At 42.9% G+C, this 12,774-nt stretch overlaps 2 protein-coding genes across 8 annotated transcripts; one reads left to right on the top strand and one right to left on the bottom strand.

The window, feature by feature from the left end:
• The first annotated feature begins 194 nt into the window (after window positions 1–194).
• On the top strand, window positions 195–5,737 carry brms1 (BRMS1 transcriptional repressor and anoikis regulator). Of its 7 annotated transcripts, none has more exons than XM_060077325.1 (11): window positions 203–356; window positions 488–557; window positions 2,274–2,534; window positions 2,697–2,787; window positions 3,299–3,426; window positions 3,604–3,683; window positions 3,801–3,885; window positions 4,472–4,564; window positions 4,845–4,909; window positions 5,236–5,275; window positions 5,435–5,737. In XM_060077325.1, the coding sequence occupies exons 3-11, from the start codon at window positions 2,276–2,278 to the stop codon at window positions 5,440–5,442; spliced, it is 849 nt and encodes a 282-aa protein (XP_059933308.1). In that variant the 5' UTR covers window positions 203–356; window positions 488–557; window positions 2,274–2,275; the 3' UTR covers window positions 5,443–5,737. The 7 variants fall into 7 exon arrangements, with proteins under 7 accessions (XP_059933306.1, XP_059933307.1, XP_059933308.1 ...); XM_060077327.1 differs by having other exon boundaries at window positions 488–659; XM_060077326.1 differs by having other exon boundaries at window positions 488–659; window positions 2,271–2,534.
• Window positions 5,738–5,960: 223 nt separating this feature from the next.
• On the bottom strand, window positions 5,961–11,884 carry LOC132445774 (uncharacterized). Its single transcript, XM_060035899.1, has 6 exons — window positions 11,701–11,884; window positions 11,246–11,357; window positions 11,038–11,128; window positions 6,845–7,046; window positions 6,472–6,583; window positions 5,961–6,222 (listed from the first exon to the last, which is right to left on the bottom strand). Exons 1-6 carry the CDS (start codon window positions 11,768–11,770, stop codon window positions 6,129–6,131), a joined length of 681 nt encoding a protein of 226 aa, XP_059891882.1. The 5' UTR covers window positions 11,771–11,884; the 3' UTR covers window positions 5,961–6,128.
• Between the last annotated feature and the right edge of the window lie 890 nt (window positions 11,885–12,774).

The following is a 12,774-nucleotide window of genomic DNA, read 5'->3' as shown; positions in this document are numbered from 1 at the left end:
TGAGCGACTAAACAAAGATTTAGGCCAATGGGGTGAACAGTCCTAATTTGCTTTACCTCTTCTGGTTGGCTGGATAGTTCTGCCCGACTGTGAACCCGAACTGCGATGAGAAACACGACGAATCGTTATTGGCTCCTGAATGCTGTTTCTATCATTCGATTGGGCAGAACAGACCTCGTTTTCATTGGTGGTTGGAGCATTTGTGCAGAACGTTTATTGGCTGAGCGGCGTAGTCGCAGAGTCCGGCAAAGTGTCTCAACTGTAGAATGAAGTGAAGAGGAAGTCGTTTTTAATATGGGATTATAGCCATATTTTATATTTAGCTGTATAAAGCCACATCGACGATAAATAGTGCGGTAAGTGGATGTTTTTTGCGCAGTTTAATTGTTATTATATCACGACCACTGGCGCTGTTCTGCAAAGGCGGACAGTCGTATCCTGATATCCCATGATCCAGGTCCTACCCACAAACCATTTATTATATCAGGTATTTTACGCAGGAATCGTCTTTCAACACCAACAACACAGCAGGTCGCCGTGATGCCCAGGCGTAGACGGTGCGTGTTCGGAGGAACTTTATAACTTCTCCGATCCATCCGACAGCACGACCTGCGGTCGGGTCACTCCGCGGGGCTTCTAACACTTGACTTTACTTCCCGGTACAAACGTGTTTTTGTGTTTCCTAGAACAGAAATAGATATAAGATTGCATATGTATGCTACTCAACACACACGAACGGTCGAGTAGCCGGTTTTGAAGCCCTTGAGCGCGGAGAAAGACCTTGTGTCGTCTCCCGTCGTGATGCACGGTGGCGAGCGGACGGGACTGGCGTCGTTACGGCCCCGTCCTCCGGGTGACATCACGGGCCTCTCCGGGTTGACGTCACGGACCGCACAGTGGCCCTGACCGCTCATCTAGAAAGAGACACGACTGGTGGAAGACCTCAGGTCTTTCACCATATATATAATAGCCACAATTAGTCATCACTAGATACTAAATATCTTTGTACACATCGATATTCATAACTAGTCTCCACACAGTATGGATACAGTCCGGTCAGGTAGATACCCCAAAGTATGGCCTCATTACCAGTTGTTAAAACCTGTTTACTAAGGGACAGCGGGACCCAATAAGGCAAAACAAGATAAGAATAGACTATAATAGAATAGAACAGAGTTGACTCCTAGGTAAAGGACTCTAATGCCCTGGAACAGACTATAATACAGGTCTTAGACCTGTATTATAGTCTGTTATAGTATAGTATGTTGTATTACATTCTATTATATTATATTTTATGAGTATTTCCTATTCTGTTCTATTCTATTATAGTCTATTTAGTTGTATTACATTGACTTATATTGTATGAGTCTTTTCTATTCAGTTATATTATATTGTACGTATATTCTGTTGTATTACTATATATTGCATGAGTCTTTTCTATTCAGTAATATAATACTAATATTGTAGTATATTCTGTTATGTTATATTGTAAGTATATTCTATTCTGTTATATTCTATTGTCTTCCTGTTTGAGTTGATTCTATGACATTTTTCCGTTTCCATTTCATTAGAGTATATATACTTAAGTCTATTATATTCTATTTAAGTGTATTCCGTTGTGAGGACTGTGTCCACAGACATGATTCCTTTATCAGTGCTTTACTTTGTTCAGGGCTAAACGTGCATATAGTCATAACAAGACTAACACTACATGCTCAATGTGTTTAAGCATGACTCTATTCATAACAAGTCTCCTAACACGATACTGAATTATGTATACGAATGTAACTAGTCACAAGTGGTCTCCTAACACTAGTTTTAGAATATGTTTGAACACATCAACGGTCATAACTAGTCCCCACACTGTATGGATACAGTCCTGTCAGGTTAGATACCTCAAAGTCTGGCCTCTCATCACCTGTTGTTAAGGGACAGCTGGACCCAATAAGGCAGCACAAGATAAGCAGAACAATGTACTACAATAGAAGAGTTCAAGGTGAAGCAAACATGGTCTTTTTATGGCAGAAATGCCACCAAGGTTCGACAGTGTATACAATTAACAAGTAGTTAATGCAAAATTAAAATATGATACAATATTTGAATGCAATTACAATAAATGTAACTAAATAATAAATATATAATACATGAATAATAAAAATGAATAATGCGTCTCATATGAGTGTGTGTGCGTGTGCGTGTGCGTGTGTGTGTGTGCGTGTGTGTGTGTGTGTGTGCGTGTGTGTGCGTGTGTGTGTGTGCGTGTGTGTCAGCAGTCATGCCGGCCCAGCCCTCGGCTCTGGAGCCTGAGGACGAGGAGGAGCAAGTGATGGAGGAGGAGGAGCAGGACAGGAGGAGGAGGTGCAACGGGGAGGCGGAGCACGAGGTGGGCGGAGGAGGAGGAGGGGGAGGAGGAGAGGGGGAGGAGACGATGGAGGACAGCACCGAGGAGCGGGACAGCGACCTGGAGGAGAGCGACGACGGAGATGAGGAGGAAGGAGAAGAGGAGGAGGAAGAGGAGGAAGGGGAGAGCTCAGGTAGGGAACGCCAGCGTCAAACCTTTGAGAAAGGAGGGCGCCCTTTCTGCCGCTACGGCGTGCTCTGCTCTCGGCATGTCTGTCTGCGTACACGAGACGCCGGCCCCTCTGAATTCTATGTCTGTTCCGACCTCTGACCCCCTCGCCCCCTGCGACCCCCAGAGATGGACGACGAGGACTGCGAGCGGAGGAGAGGAGAGTGTCTGGACGAGATGACAGACCTGGAGAAACAGTTCCACGACCTCAAAGACAAGTATGGAGGGGGAGGGAGGGAGGGAGAGAAGAGGGGGGAGGGAGGAGGGGTATAGAGGGAGGGAGGGAGGATGGAAGGAGGAGGTATAGAGTAAGAGGGAGGGAGAGAAGAGGGGGGAGGGAGGGAGAGGTATAGAGGGAGGGAGGGAGGATGGAAGGAGGAGGGATAGAGTAAGAGGGAGGGAGAGAAGAGCGGTATAGAAGGAGGGAGAGATTAGGGGGAGAAGAGGGATGGAGGGGAAGAGAGAGAGAGCAGAACAAGGAGGCAGTGAGGGAGTAAAGGATGGATGGATGAACCGATGGAAGCTGGACAATAAAAGGACGGATAAACGGATGGAGGGAAGGAAAGACGAACAGGCGAAGGTTTCAATGGGCCGATATGGGCTGAAATGCATTTTCCCAGACACAGGGACAGACAGATCAGCAGACGGAGGTAGATAGACGCAACAGAGGTGACCCCTTCTCTGATCTGATCCCCCCCCCCCCCCCCCCCTCCCTGCTCCCTCTCCCAGGCTGTTCAGGGAGAGGGTGAGCCAGGTGAAGGAGAGGCTGGAGGAGGTGCTGACCGGGAGGGCGGGGGACTACAGAGAGCGCCTCAGCTCCCTGCAGGGCAGCACGCAGCTCCGCACTCAAGTGGCTGGTAACTACACACACATACACACACACACGTGCAATACACATTGACACGCACACATACACAGATAGCATCTGCACCCGCACGCACACAACCACAAAGTGTTAGGGGTCAGCATCTAGTTCAATTCAGTTCGTTTCTGTCCCTTTCTGTGTCCCTCTCTGTGTCTCTCTGTCTCTGCAGGAGTGTATCGGGAGCTCTGTCTGCAGGTCATCAAGCACAAGTATGAGTGTGAACTGCAGGGAGCGAGACAGCACCTGGAGGTAACACACGCACACACACACACACACACACACACACACACACACACACACACACAAGAGAGCTGTTGTGGATCACAGTGCATTCTATGTTGTGTTTATATTGTGTGCGTGTGATAGAGTGAGCGGACACTCCTGTTGGACGCCATGAAGACAGAACTACTGGACAAGATCAGGAGGCTGGAGGAGGACAGAGAGAGCACAGGTACACACACGCACGCACACACACACACACACGCACACACACACACACACGCACGCACACACACACACACACACACATAGACACACACACACTCAGACAGACAGACAGACAGACATACAGACAGACAGACAGACAGACAGACAGATAGACAGACAGACAGACAGACAGACAGACAGACAGACACACAGACACACAGACAGACACACAGACACACACGCACACACTCATTGACTTATAAACTATAGATATTAGGGCATCCTGATGCACTAATTCCTTCCTAATGATTCAAAGCCATGCGCAAACCACTATTAACCACTCAGTTTGTTGTGATGCGCTTACGCTCCCTTTGGTGTCGGGACATGATGTGGCGGGCAGATGTTGGTTGAAACTGTGTGTGACATAGCAGATATATACCACAGATTGAAGAAGTTGGAGTGAATGATAACTTAAGCAGGGGTCTCAGGCTCATTGAGTTTGGTCGCCGGACTGTTAGATCGGTCAGAGCAGGTAACCACAGGTTGTAGCTGCAGTGCCCTGACTGAGCACTAGAGGGCAGAGTATTCACAGCAGACTGTGTCCACAACAGAGTGGTGGAGCGACGATGTGAAGAGTAAAAAGTGCAAGAGGAAGAATCTCCTGGCTCGGTCGGACAGGAAGAAGAAAGCTGCCCTGGTCTCAGGTTAGCCTGCTCCCCTCCCTTTCCTTCCCATTCCATCCTCCATCCCTTTCTTCATCCTCCCCTTTCCTTCATTCCCTATCTCCTCTACATTCTATTTGTTTTAGCTATTCTATCCTATCCTTTACTGCCCTAGTCCCATAATTTATCCTCACTGTTCTCCCCCTTCTTTAATTTTTTCCTCCATTAACAATATCACTGCTAACTCAAACCAGCATGAATGTGTTTTTTACTATCTGAGCATGGGCTTTATGTCTGTCTGCCTGTTTCCCAACACCACAAGGGCCCTACATCGTCTACATGCTGAGGGACATCGACATCATGGAGGACTGGGCGGCCATCAAGAAGGTAGTCACCGGACTCGCTTTTATTTTTTAAAAAAATCGAAAAGAAAGAATTATTGATTCATCTATAATAACTTGATGAATTGAGTAATCATTTTTTCCTTAAAATAGTACACATATCAAAATATTTGACCAAATATTATCTTTTAGGAAGCTGAACACAGAAATGTTAATACGTACAATTGGTATTTTTATTCTAAATATTAATAACTCTGTCAATCAAATGATCTATTGACTGATCGTATTAGTACAAATTGAGTATCTGCTGGGAGTGCCATTAAAAGTATATAAAAAGTTAAACTACATATATTGTTGTTTAATTTCCCCTAGGCCAAAGCAGCTCTTACACCACTAAAGAAGAAAACCGAGAGTGAGTGACACATATCTATCCATCTGCTACACCACCTTGTCTTTTACGATGCTCAATGATCTCTCTCTCTCTCTCTCTCTCTCTCTCTCTCTCTCTCTCTCTCTCTCTCTCTCTCTCTCTCTCTCTCTCTCTCTCTCTCTCTCTCTCTCTCTCTCTCAGAGCGATGATGGCCATGAGGGACGTTTCATGGTGACTTCTAAAGGACCAACTGGCAGCTGAACCAAAACCAACAGAACCATTGATATGTAATAAGAACCAACCCCCTGTCCTTTAGCTAACCATATACCAATCTACTTTGACACTATCGTAAACATTGGTGTACTGTACTGCTGTCTGTGGGCTCCAAAGCAGTACACACTAGCAGACATTTTTTTAATGATATTTAAAAAAAGAAAGACCTGTCCTGTGTATTTATATAACATTTATTTTACAGTGAATTAAATTGTAATCGTTTATGACGCAGATTGAATTGTTTACTTTTTTGTGTTTTTGTTTATGATTTGAGATTTAAATCATGATATGAAGTGGTTAAAAAGTATTAGGTGCTTGGATAACCACAACAAAACAATCGCAAATATTTTAAAAATAAAAAACTATCAATTCGATTTTCTATTGTCAGGAGCAGAAATTAGATAGTCGACGGGAAAAGATTTACCAATAAACACACAAAAAAAACTTCCAAAACTCTTATGTATTAATATACATTTAATGAGAGGATAATATAAATTGCAGTAAGCTAAAATTTGCATAATAAGAAATTATATTTCCAAAGCTTAGTCTGTAAAGACTATGTCTGCTTCCAAAGGCAACATTAAGCTTGGTTGCGGTGAGGATAACACTATTAACCACGGCGTCAAAGGTTGATCTGATCGAGTCGTTCCATCAAGTTCTTGACCCAGGTGGCTTCAGGGTTCACGCAGATCCGGACGTTGGCTATGGTCCGCAAACTGTCACAGAATTGACATGAAAGTAATTATTATGGGGTCATACTGGGTTAACATGGTTTAGTAATCATTGTGATGCAAATAAAACCCATTTCACCATGTAAGATGTCAGCATTAATAGACAACTTATTTTAGAAGCATTTTCTGTCCTATCGGTAGAAATTCAATTGGCATTCTGTGTTAAAATGGTTTAGTAATCATTGTGATGCAAATAAAACCCATTTGATGGTATTTGGTCAAGGCTATGCTTACATAACTGCGGGCTTTGAACAGCGTCTATCCGTCCAATCATAGTTCCGGACTTTATCGAATTTCACCTGTCTCTCGTAATATTTGAAACAGCAGCTATTAGGAAGCGCTCCATCTGAGAAAAAGCAAGAAACATGTTAATGTGGCAGATAAATTAACAATTTTAAATCTTAAGCATATGGGTACTTTCATAAGGATTAGTTAATGCAGTAATAAGCCATTATTATTGATTAAATAATGGATACCTTAGTAAAAATTTACGCCATGATTGAATGAAAAGCCAAGCCATAAGGCAATGCCTAATGCTGCAATAACTAATCTTAAATTAATTTGTGTACCCTTGTTAAGTGTTACCGATGTGAGTCAGTTAACTTACAGTTGGCCACGGTCAATGAAACCAGCGTGGATCCAAAGACACACAGCAGGAGGAGGGCAAGAGCACGCATGGTTACAGGTCCTGAGACGGCGACAAGTAGCGGAACACAGCTGAAGGACACCGATTTAAAGAGAAGATGGGCGGAAATGTGGTGGGGGGGGGGGGTGGAGCCGTCGGTGCTGACTGGTGAGCCCATCACAGCTTAGCTAATGGCCCCAAAAAGGTGTGAGAATGAACGGTGTCGCACAAAAGAGAAATGCACAAGGTGAAGGAATAGAAACAGACCGAACTCACTGGTCTAGTTTTTGAGCATCGTTGATCAATTATTGACATTCATTAGCTAATGTCAGTCTTTGTTTGAATTTCTTGGGCCAATCATTGCTTTTCAAAGAATTTATCTATGTATAAATATATAGCCTATATTTAAATATGTACACGCATACATACATAGGCCTACATACATACATACATACATACATACATACATACATACATACATACATACATACATACATACATACATACATACATACATACATACATACATACATACATACATACATACATACATATTATTCAATTGAGAAGTTCAAAGGCAGGACATTTTGACGTTTTTGAAAGTATTTTCCGTGACCTACTGGCCTACTTGTGTAGGTTTATTTTCACACCGTTTAAAGCAGTGTGTGTGTGTGTGTGTGTGTGTGTGTGTGTGTGTGTGTTTTGGTGTGTGTTTTCGCAACAATAAACCACTTTTTATCGCTTCTCACGATAAGCGTTTGCCCTGGCTTACACATCCTTTAGGCCTTGCTCAATCGCCTGCACATTTCCATCACCTCCTCTAGATCATATCAGCATCAAATGACGAGCAGAATGTGCCAATGGAGAATATGTACACCTCTGTATTCAATATAGACAGTTCTATATTCCGTTTCAAGTGGGACGGTCAAAACCACACAACAGAAAGCCTATTCTCAGAGACGACCACAAACGCCTTGAAATGGAGTTTCCACACACCTTTCAAGAGTGCGTGGGGGTACAAATAAGGGGAACTGGAAGGTCCCGGCCCTGGTATTCCTGTCTGCAGTACAAGGCTTTTTGAAGCTTGATGGTACTGTGGAGACGAAAATTAGGAAGGAGTGGGAGAGAGAGGGATCCAGAGATCCAGAGAACGTTCAAAAGCGCGAGATCAAGAGAGCGAGAGAAAGAGACAGAGACACAGAGACTGTGAACTAGGGCGACCCTCCACCTTATCTTGTCCTCCATCTCACCCGCGTGCAACACGCTTAGTCTGCAGAGCTCCAACCACAAGTGCAGCAGAACCGCAGCGCCCTTCTTCATATTATATTATCTACCAAACACCGAGACAGACCGAGGCAGAGAGAGAGTGAGAGAGAGACAGACAGACAGAGAGAGAGACAGAGAGAGAGACTGAGAGAGAGAGAGAGAGAGAGAGAGAGAGAGAGAGAGAGAGAGAGAGAGAGAGAGAGAGAGAGAGAGACAGCGACAGAGAGAGAGAGAGAGAGAGAGAGAGAGAGAGAGAGAGACAGCGACAGAGAGAGAGAGAGAGAGAGACAGAGAGAGAGAGACAGCGACAGAGAGAGAGAGAGAGAGAGAGAGAGGAGAGAGAGAAGAGACAGCGAGGAGAGAGAGAGAGAGAGAGAGAGAGAGAGAGAGAGAGAGAGAGAGAGAGGAGAGAGAGGAGAGAGAGAGAGAGAGAGAGGACAGCAACAGAGAGAGAGCAGAGAGAGAGAGAGAGAGAGAGAGAGAGAGAGAGAGAGAGAGAGAGAGAGAGAGAGAGAGAGACAGCAACAGAGACAGAGAGAGAGAGAGAGAGAGAGAGAGAGAGAGAGAGAGAGAGAGAGAGAGAGAGACAGAGAGAGCCGAGAGAGCGAGACGAGACAAAATGAGGGTAAATCAATAAGGAGGACCGCTGGAAGGGTTCTTCTTCAGTTCTGGGTCTCAGGGGTTTAGGAGCTAGGTTCCACCAGCCGACCACAGTGTACTACACCTGTGTTTGATTTACCACCATGTAAGCATTAAAGTTAGCGTAGGCAACTTATTTTAGAAGCATTTTCTGTCATATTGGTTGGAATTCAATTGACATGCCGACAGCAATCAACCATTTAAATGCTCAGACAAAAAAAAATAATGCCATTATTACTATTATTATTTCATTCGGCCAAATGAAATAATTGGATAGCCCACCTCACCTTTCCCTACGCACCTACCCGGCTACCTGCGCTCACTGTTCCTGTTTCTGCCCTCATTGTCCTCGAGTCTTCCACAAAGCAAGACAGGCCTATTGCTAAAGCTAGCGAGCTAGTCATGTGTTTTGGGGAATTACTTACTCTGGCTAGTTTCTCACAATTGCCTACCCTAGCCTCAATGAGCTAAACCACCTGTCCCCCCACCTATTTGTTTTTTCTCGCCCGGTGTTACACCGTATTCTGATACCCTTCATAAAGTGTGACACCAGGGGTCGCTGTTACATATTTTCTGCACCATGCACGAGCGGAAAGGTAGAGACGGCCATGAAGTTGTTCACGTGCAGAAACATGCACTTGCTTAAAGGCACCCAGTGCAACTTTCGAGGCTTAAAAATAAACATTCAATTTCTAGTCTTTTTTACACGTAGTAAGTTTCAATAACTCCATACCATTACATACCGACATTCAAGCAGCAAAGATGAGACGTCGTTGTGTGGTGAGAACTGATAGAAAATCGATAACAACAACAATGCCGCCATTTTCTTTATTTTTTGTAACCTACAATAAATAAAGCAGGCTTCCAGTCAATGGAAAAATGGCTTCTCCCCACCGGCGATTGTTGTTGTTTACGATTTTCTATCAGTTCTCACCACACAATGACGTCTCATCTTTGCTCCTTGAATGTCGATATGTAATGGTATGGAGTTATTGAAACTTACTATGTGTAAAAAAGACTAGAAATTGAATGTTTATTTTTCATTGAATGTTTACATAAAGTTGCACTGGGTGCCTTTAAAGCGTAGACTGAGTTCACTACTTATATACATTGTATCTCAATCGCTCCGTCGGATGAGTTTTTGTTTTGTTACACCGGGCGATAGCCCATTGATTGGCTGAAGCAAAGCGGTTGATTGGCTTCTGTGGTGGCATCATGGGTCCTTCTTCTCGCAGAGCTGTCAATACCATGTTGGTCGAGTCCAAGACCAGGGCTAGTCGATTCCGTGTCCAAAGAGGTTCGAGTCCAAGTCAAGATTGAGTCCAAATGAGAGAGAGAGTCATGACCCCTTTTATTTGCTCAACCAGCTGGAAATATTTTTCTATTGACGTCACGACCAAGAGGCAACAGCACCCAGTTGGCATGGGTCGCACCATGTCATGACCCCCGGCCCTCTTTCCTAAAACTCTCAGCCCGAAACACATTTTTAATCACAGTGTTCGAATTCCATCTGAAACAGTGGACTCACTGGCTCCTTAAATGCTTGGATAACCTATGTGAAATATTCTATATATAGGTAATTAATATATTCAATATTCTCAACTCTGAAGATTATTTTTGCAGATGACTAAGTCACCTATTATGTTTAATAAATGTACAATGTAGTTTTAGTTATTATCATCTACTTCAATTATATCTACAAAAAATGTGGTGTAATCTTCTGAAATATCCAACAGGGAAAAGGTTTTATACTGAAGACAAAATAAAGCTTCCAAAACTCTTATGTAGTCGTATATATTTTATTAGAGGATAGTATATATTGCACTAATTACAAAAAAAATCAAAAGCTTAATAGCAATAATTTGTAAATACTATACGTGCATTAAAAGGCAACATTAGGCCTGGTTGCAGCGAGGATAACCCTCCTTACTTCAAAAGGTAGCTTCTATAACAAATATATAGTTGAAAAACACATCGTATTCCTGTCTATCTTCCCCCTAAATTGTAACTTTGATAACTTTAATACTATCCTGTATAATATAAAAAAACATGATGGCGAGAATGTTTTTTTTTTTTGTGCTGGAAGTAGAACCATGCTTCCATGGTTCTACTTCCAGCACTAAGGGCCAGCAATAGAAAAAAAAAAATTCTCGCCCATCATGTTTTTTATATTATACAGGAAAGTATTAAAGTTACCAAAGTTACAATTTAAAGCGCGCCTGACTCAGTATAAAGCTGATTTCCAGCAGGTTCCATTAACAGCGGCGTTAGAAGTAGCGGCTATCCAGTCGTTTCATCGCACTCTTGACCCAGGCGGCTTCAGGGTCCACGCAGATCCGGACGTTTCTCATGGTCCGCAAACTGTCACAGAAAGGACATTACAGTCATTCATATGAGTTAATTCTGTGTTAATATGGTGTAATCATCATTGCGATGCAAATATAAATTGGATGGTATTTTGGTCAAGGCTACGCTTACATAACGGCGGGCTTTGAACAGCGTCCATCCGTCAAAACGTAGCTCCGGATTTTAGTGAATTGCACCTTTCTTTCGTAATATTGGAAGCAGCAACTATCGGGACCATTTCCATCTGAGAACAGAGAACATGTAATGTTAAAGATAAACAACTCAACATAACATCAATATGTGGGACAAATTTAGAATAAGGGTACATTCAATAGGATTAGTTAATGCAGTAATAAGCATTATATTAAAGCAATAGCACATGGGTTAGGGTCCTTACTAACCCGATTAAATAATGTATACACCAATACCTTAGTAAACAGGAACACCATTAATAAATAATTAAGCTACTAAACATAAGGAAGGCTAAAGGTTAATAACATCAGTAAAACCTTTAAACTGCATTTGCTAATGTTAAGTTAATTAGTGTAACCTTGTTAGGTGACACAGATGTGAGTCAGTTAACTTACTGTTGGCCACGGTCAATGAAACCAGCGTGGATCCAAAGATGCACAGGAGGAGGAGGGCAAGAGCACGCATGGTTACAGGTCCTGAGACGGCGAGAAGTAACAGAACACAGCTGAAGGCACACCGATTTAACGAGAAGATGGGCGGAAGTGTGGGTGAGGGTGAGGGTGAGGTGGAGCAGAGTGTGAGGGTGTGTGACGAGCGAAAGGGAAATTATATGTGAGAGAGAGAGAGAGAGAGAAGAGAGAGAGAGAGAGAGAGAGACACACAGACAGACCGAGAGAGAGAAAAAAGGAGAAGTTCAAAGGCAGGACAATTTAGACTTTTTTGAAAATTGTTGTGGACCTGGCCATTACTTGCAACCTGTTAAGGTCCCTTCACACCGTTTGAAACAGTGTGTGTGTAAATGTTTGTGCATGTGTACGCAACAAATAAACCGGTAACACTTTATAATAAGGTGCCATAATAAATAGCAAACTAGTCATTACCTAACCCTTTGTTAATATTTGTTAATTGTTACTCAAATATCTATATAATATTAGTTGTTTGCATAACCCTAACCCAACCCTAACACATGACCCTAACCCTAACCATAACACACAACCCTAACCCTAACCATAACACACGACCCAAACCCTAACCCTAACCATAACATATGTTGTGTGTACAGTATATGTTTTGGGTGTACATTTTGTGTGGATATGTTGTTAAACACAAACACAGATACACCTGAAAGAAGATGTACTCCATTGTGTCGTCTGTTGCTTCTACACGACGATAAATAAACAAGAACCAGAATCTCTCCACATTTGCACATCTTTGAATCCATATACATTTCATCTAAATATCTGTTCTAATCTATCAATTTCAAATCACAAGGAGAGGTCTGAGTAATCGCACCAGTCTGTGGTCCAACCAATCAGTGAACTATTGACAAACTAAATATCACCGTGTCAATGTTTAAAAGTTGATTCACCATACTCAATGAGATTAAACACGGTTGTACAAGGACGACACAACTAAATAAGTGTTTCACCGACATTGCTTCTGTAGAACAGACACTTGTAGTTAGTCAG

The sequence above is a fragment of the Gadus macrocephalus genome, chromosome 17 (genome assembly GCF_031168955.1).
Source record: "Gadus macrocephalus chromosome 17, ASM3116895v1".
In the NCBI taxonomy this organism is placed as follows: Eukaryota; Metazoa; Chordata; class Actinopteri; order Gadiformes; family Gadidae; genus Gadus; species Gadus macrocephalus.
This window is presented reverse-complemented; position numbering and strand designations above follow the sequence as displayed.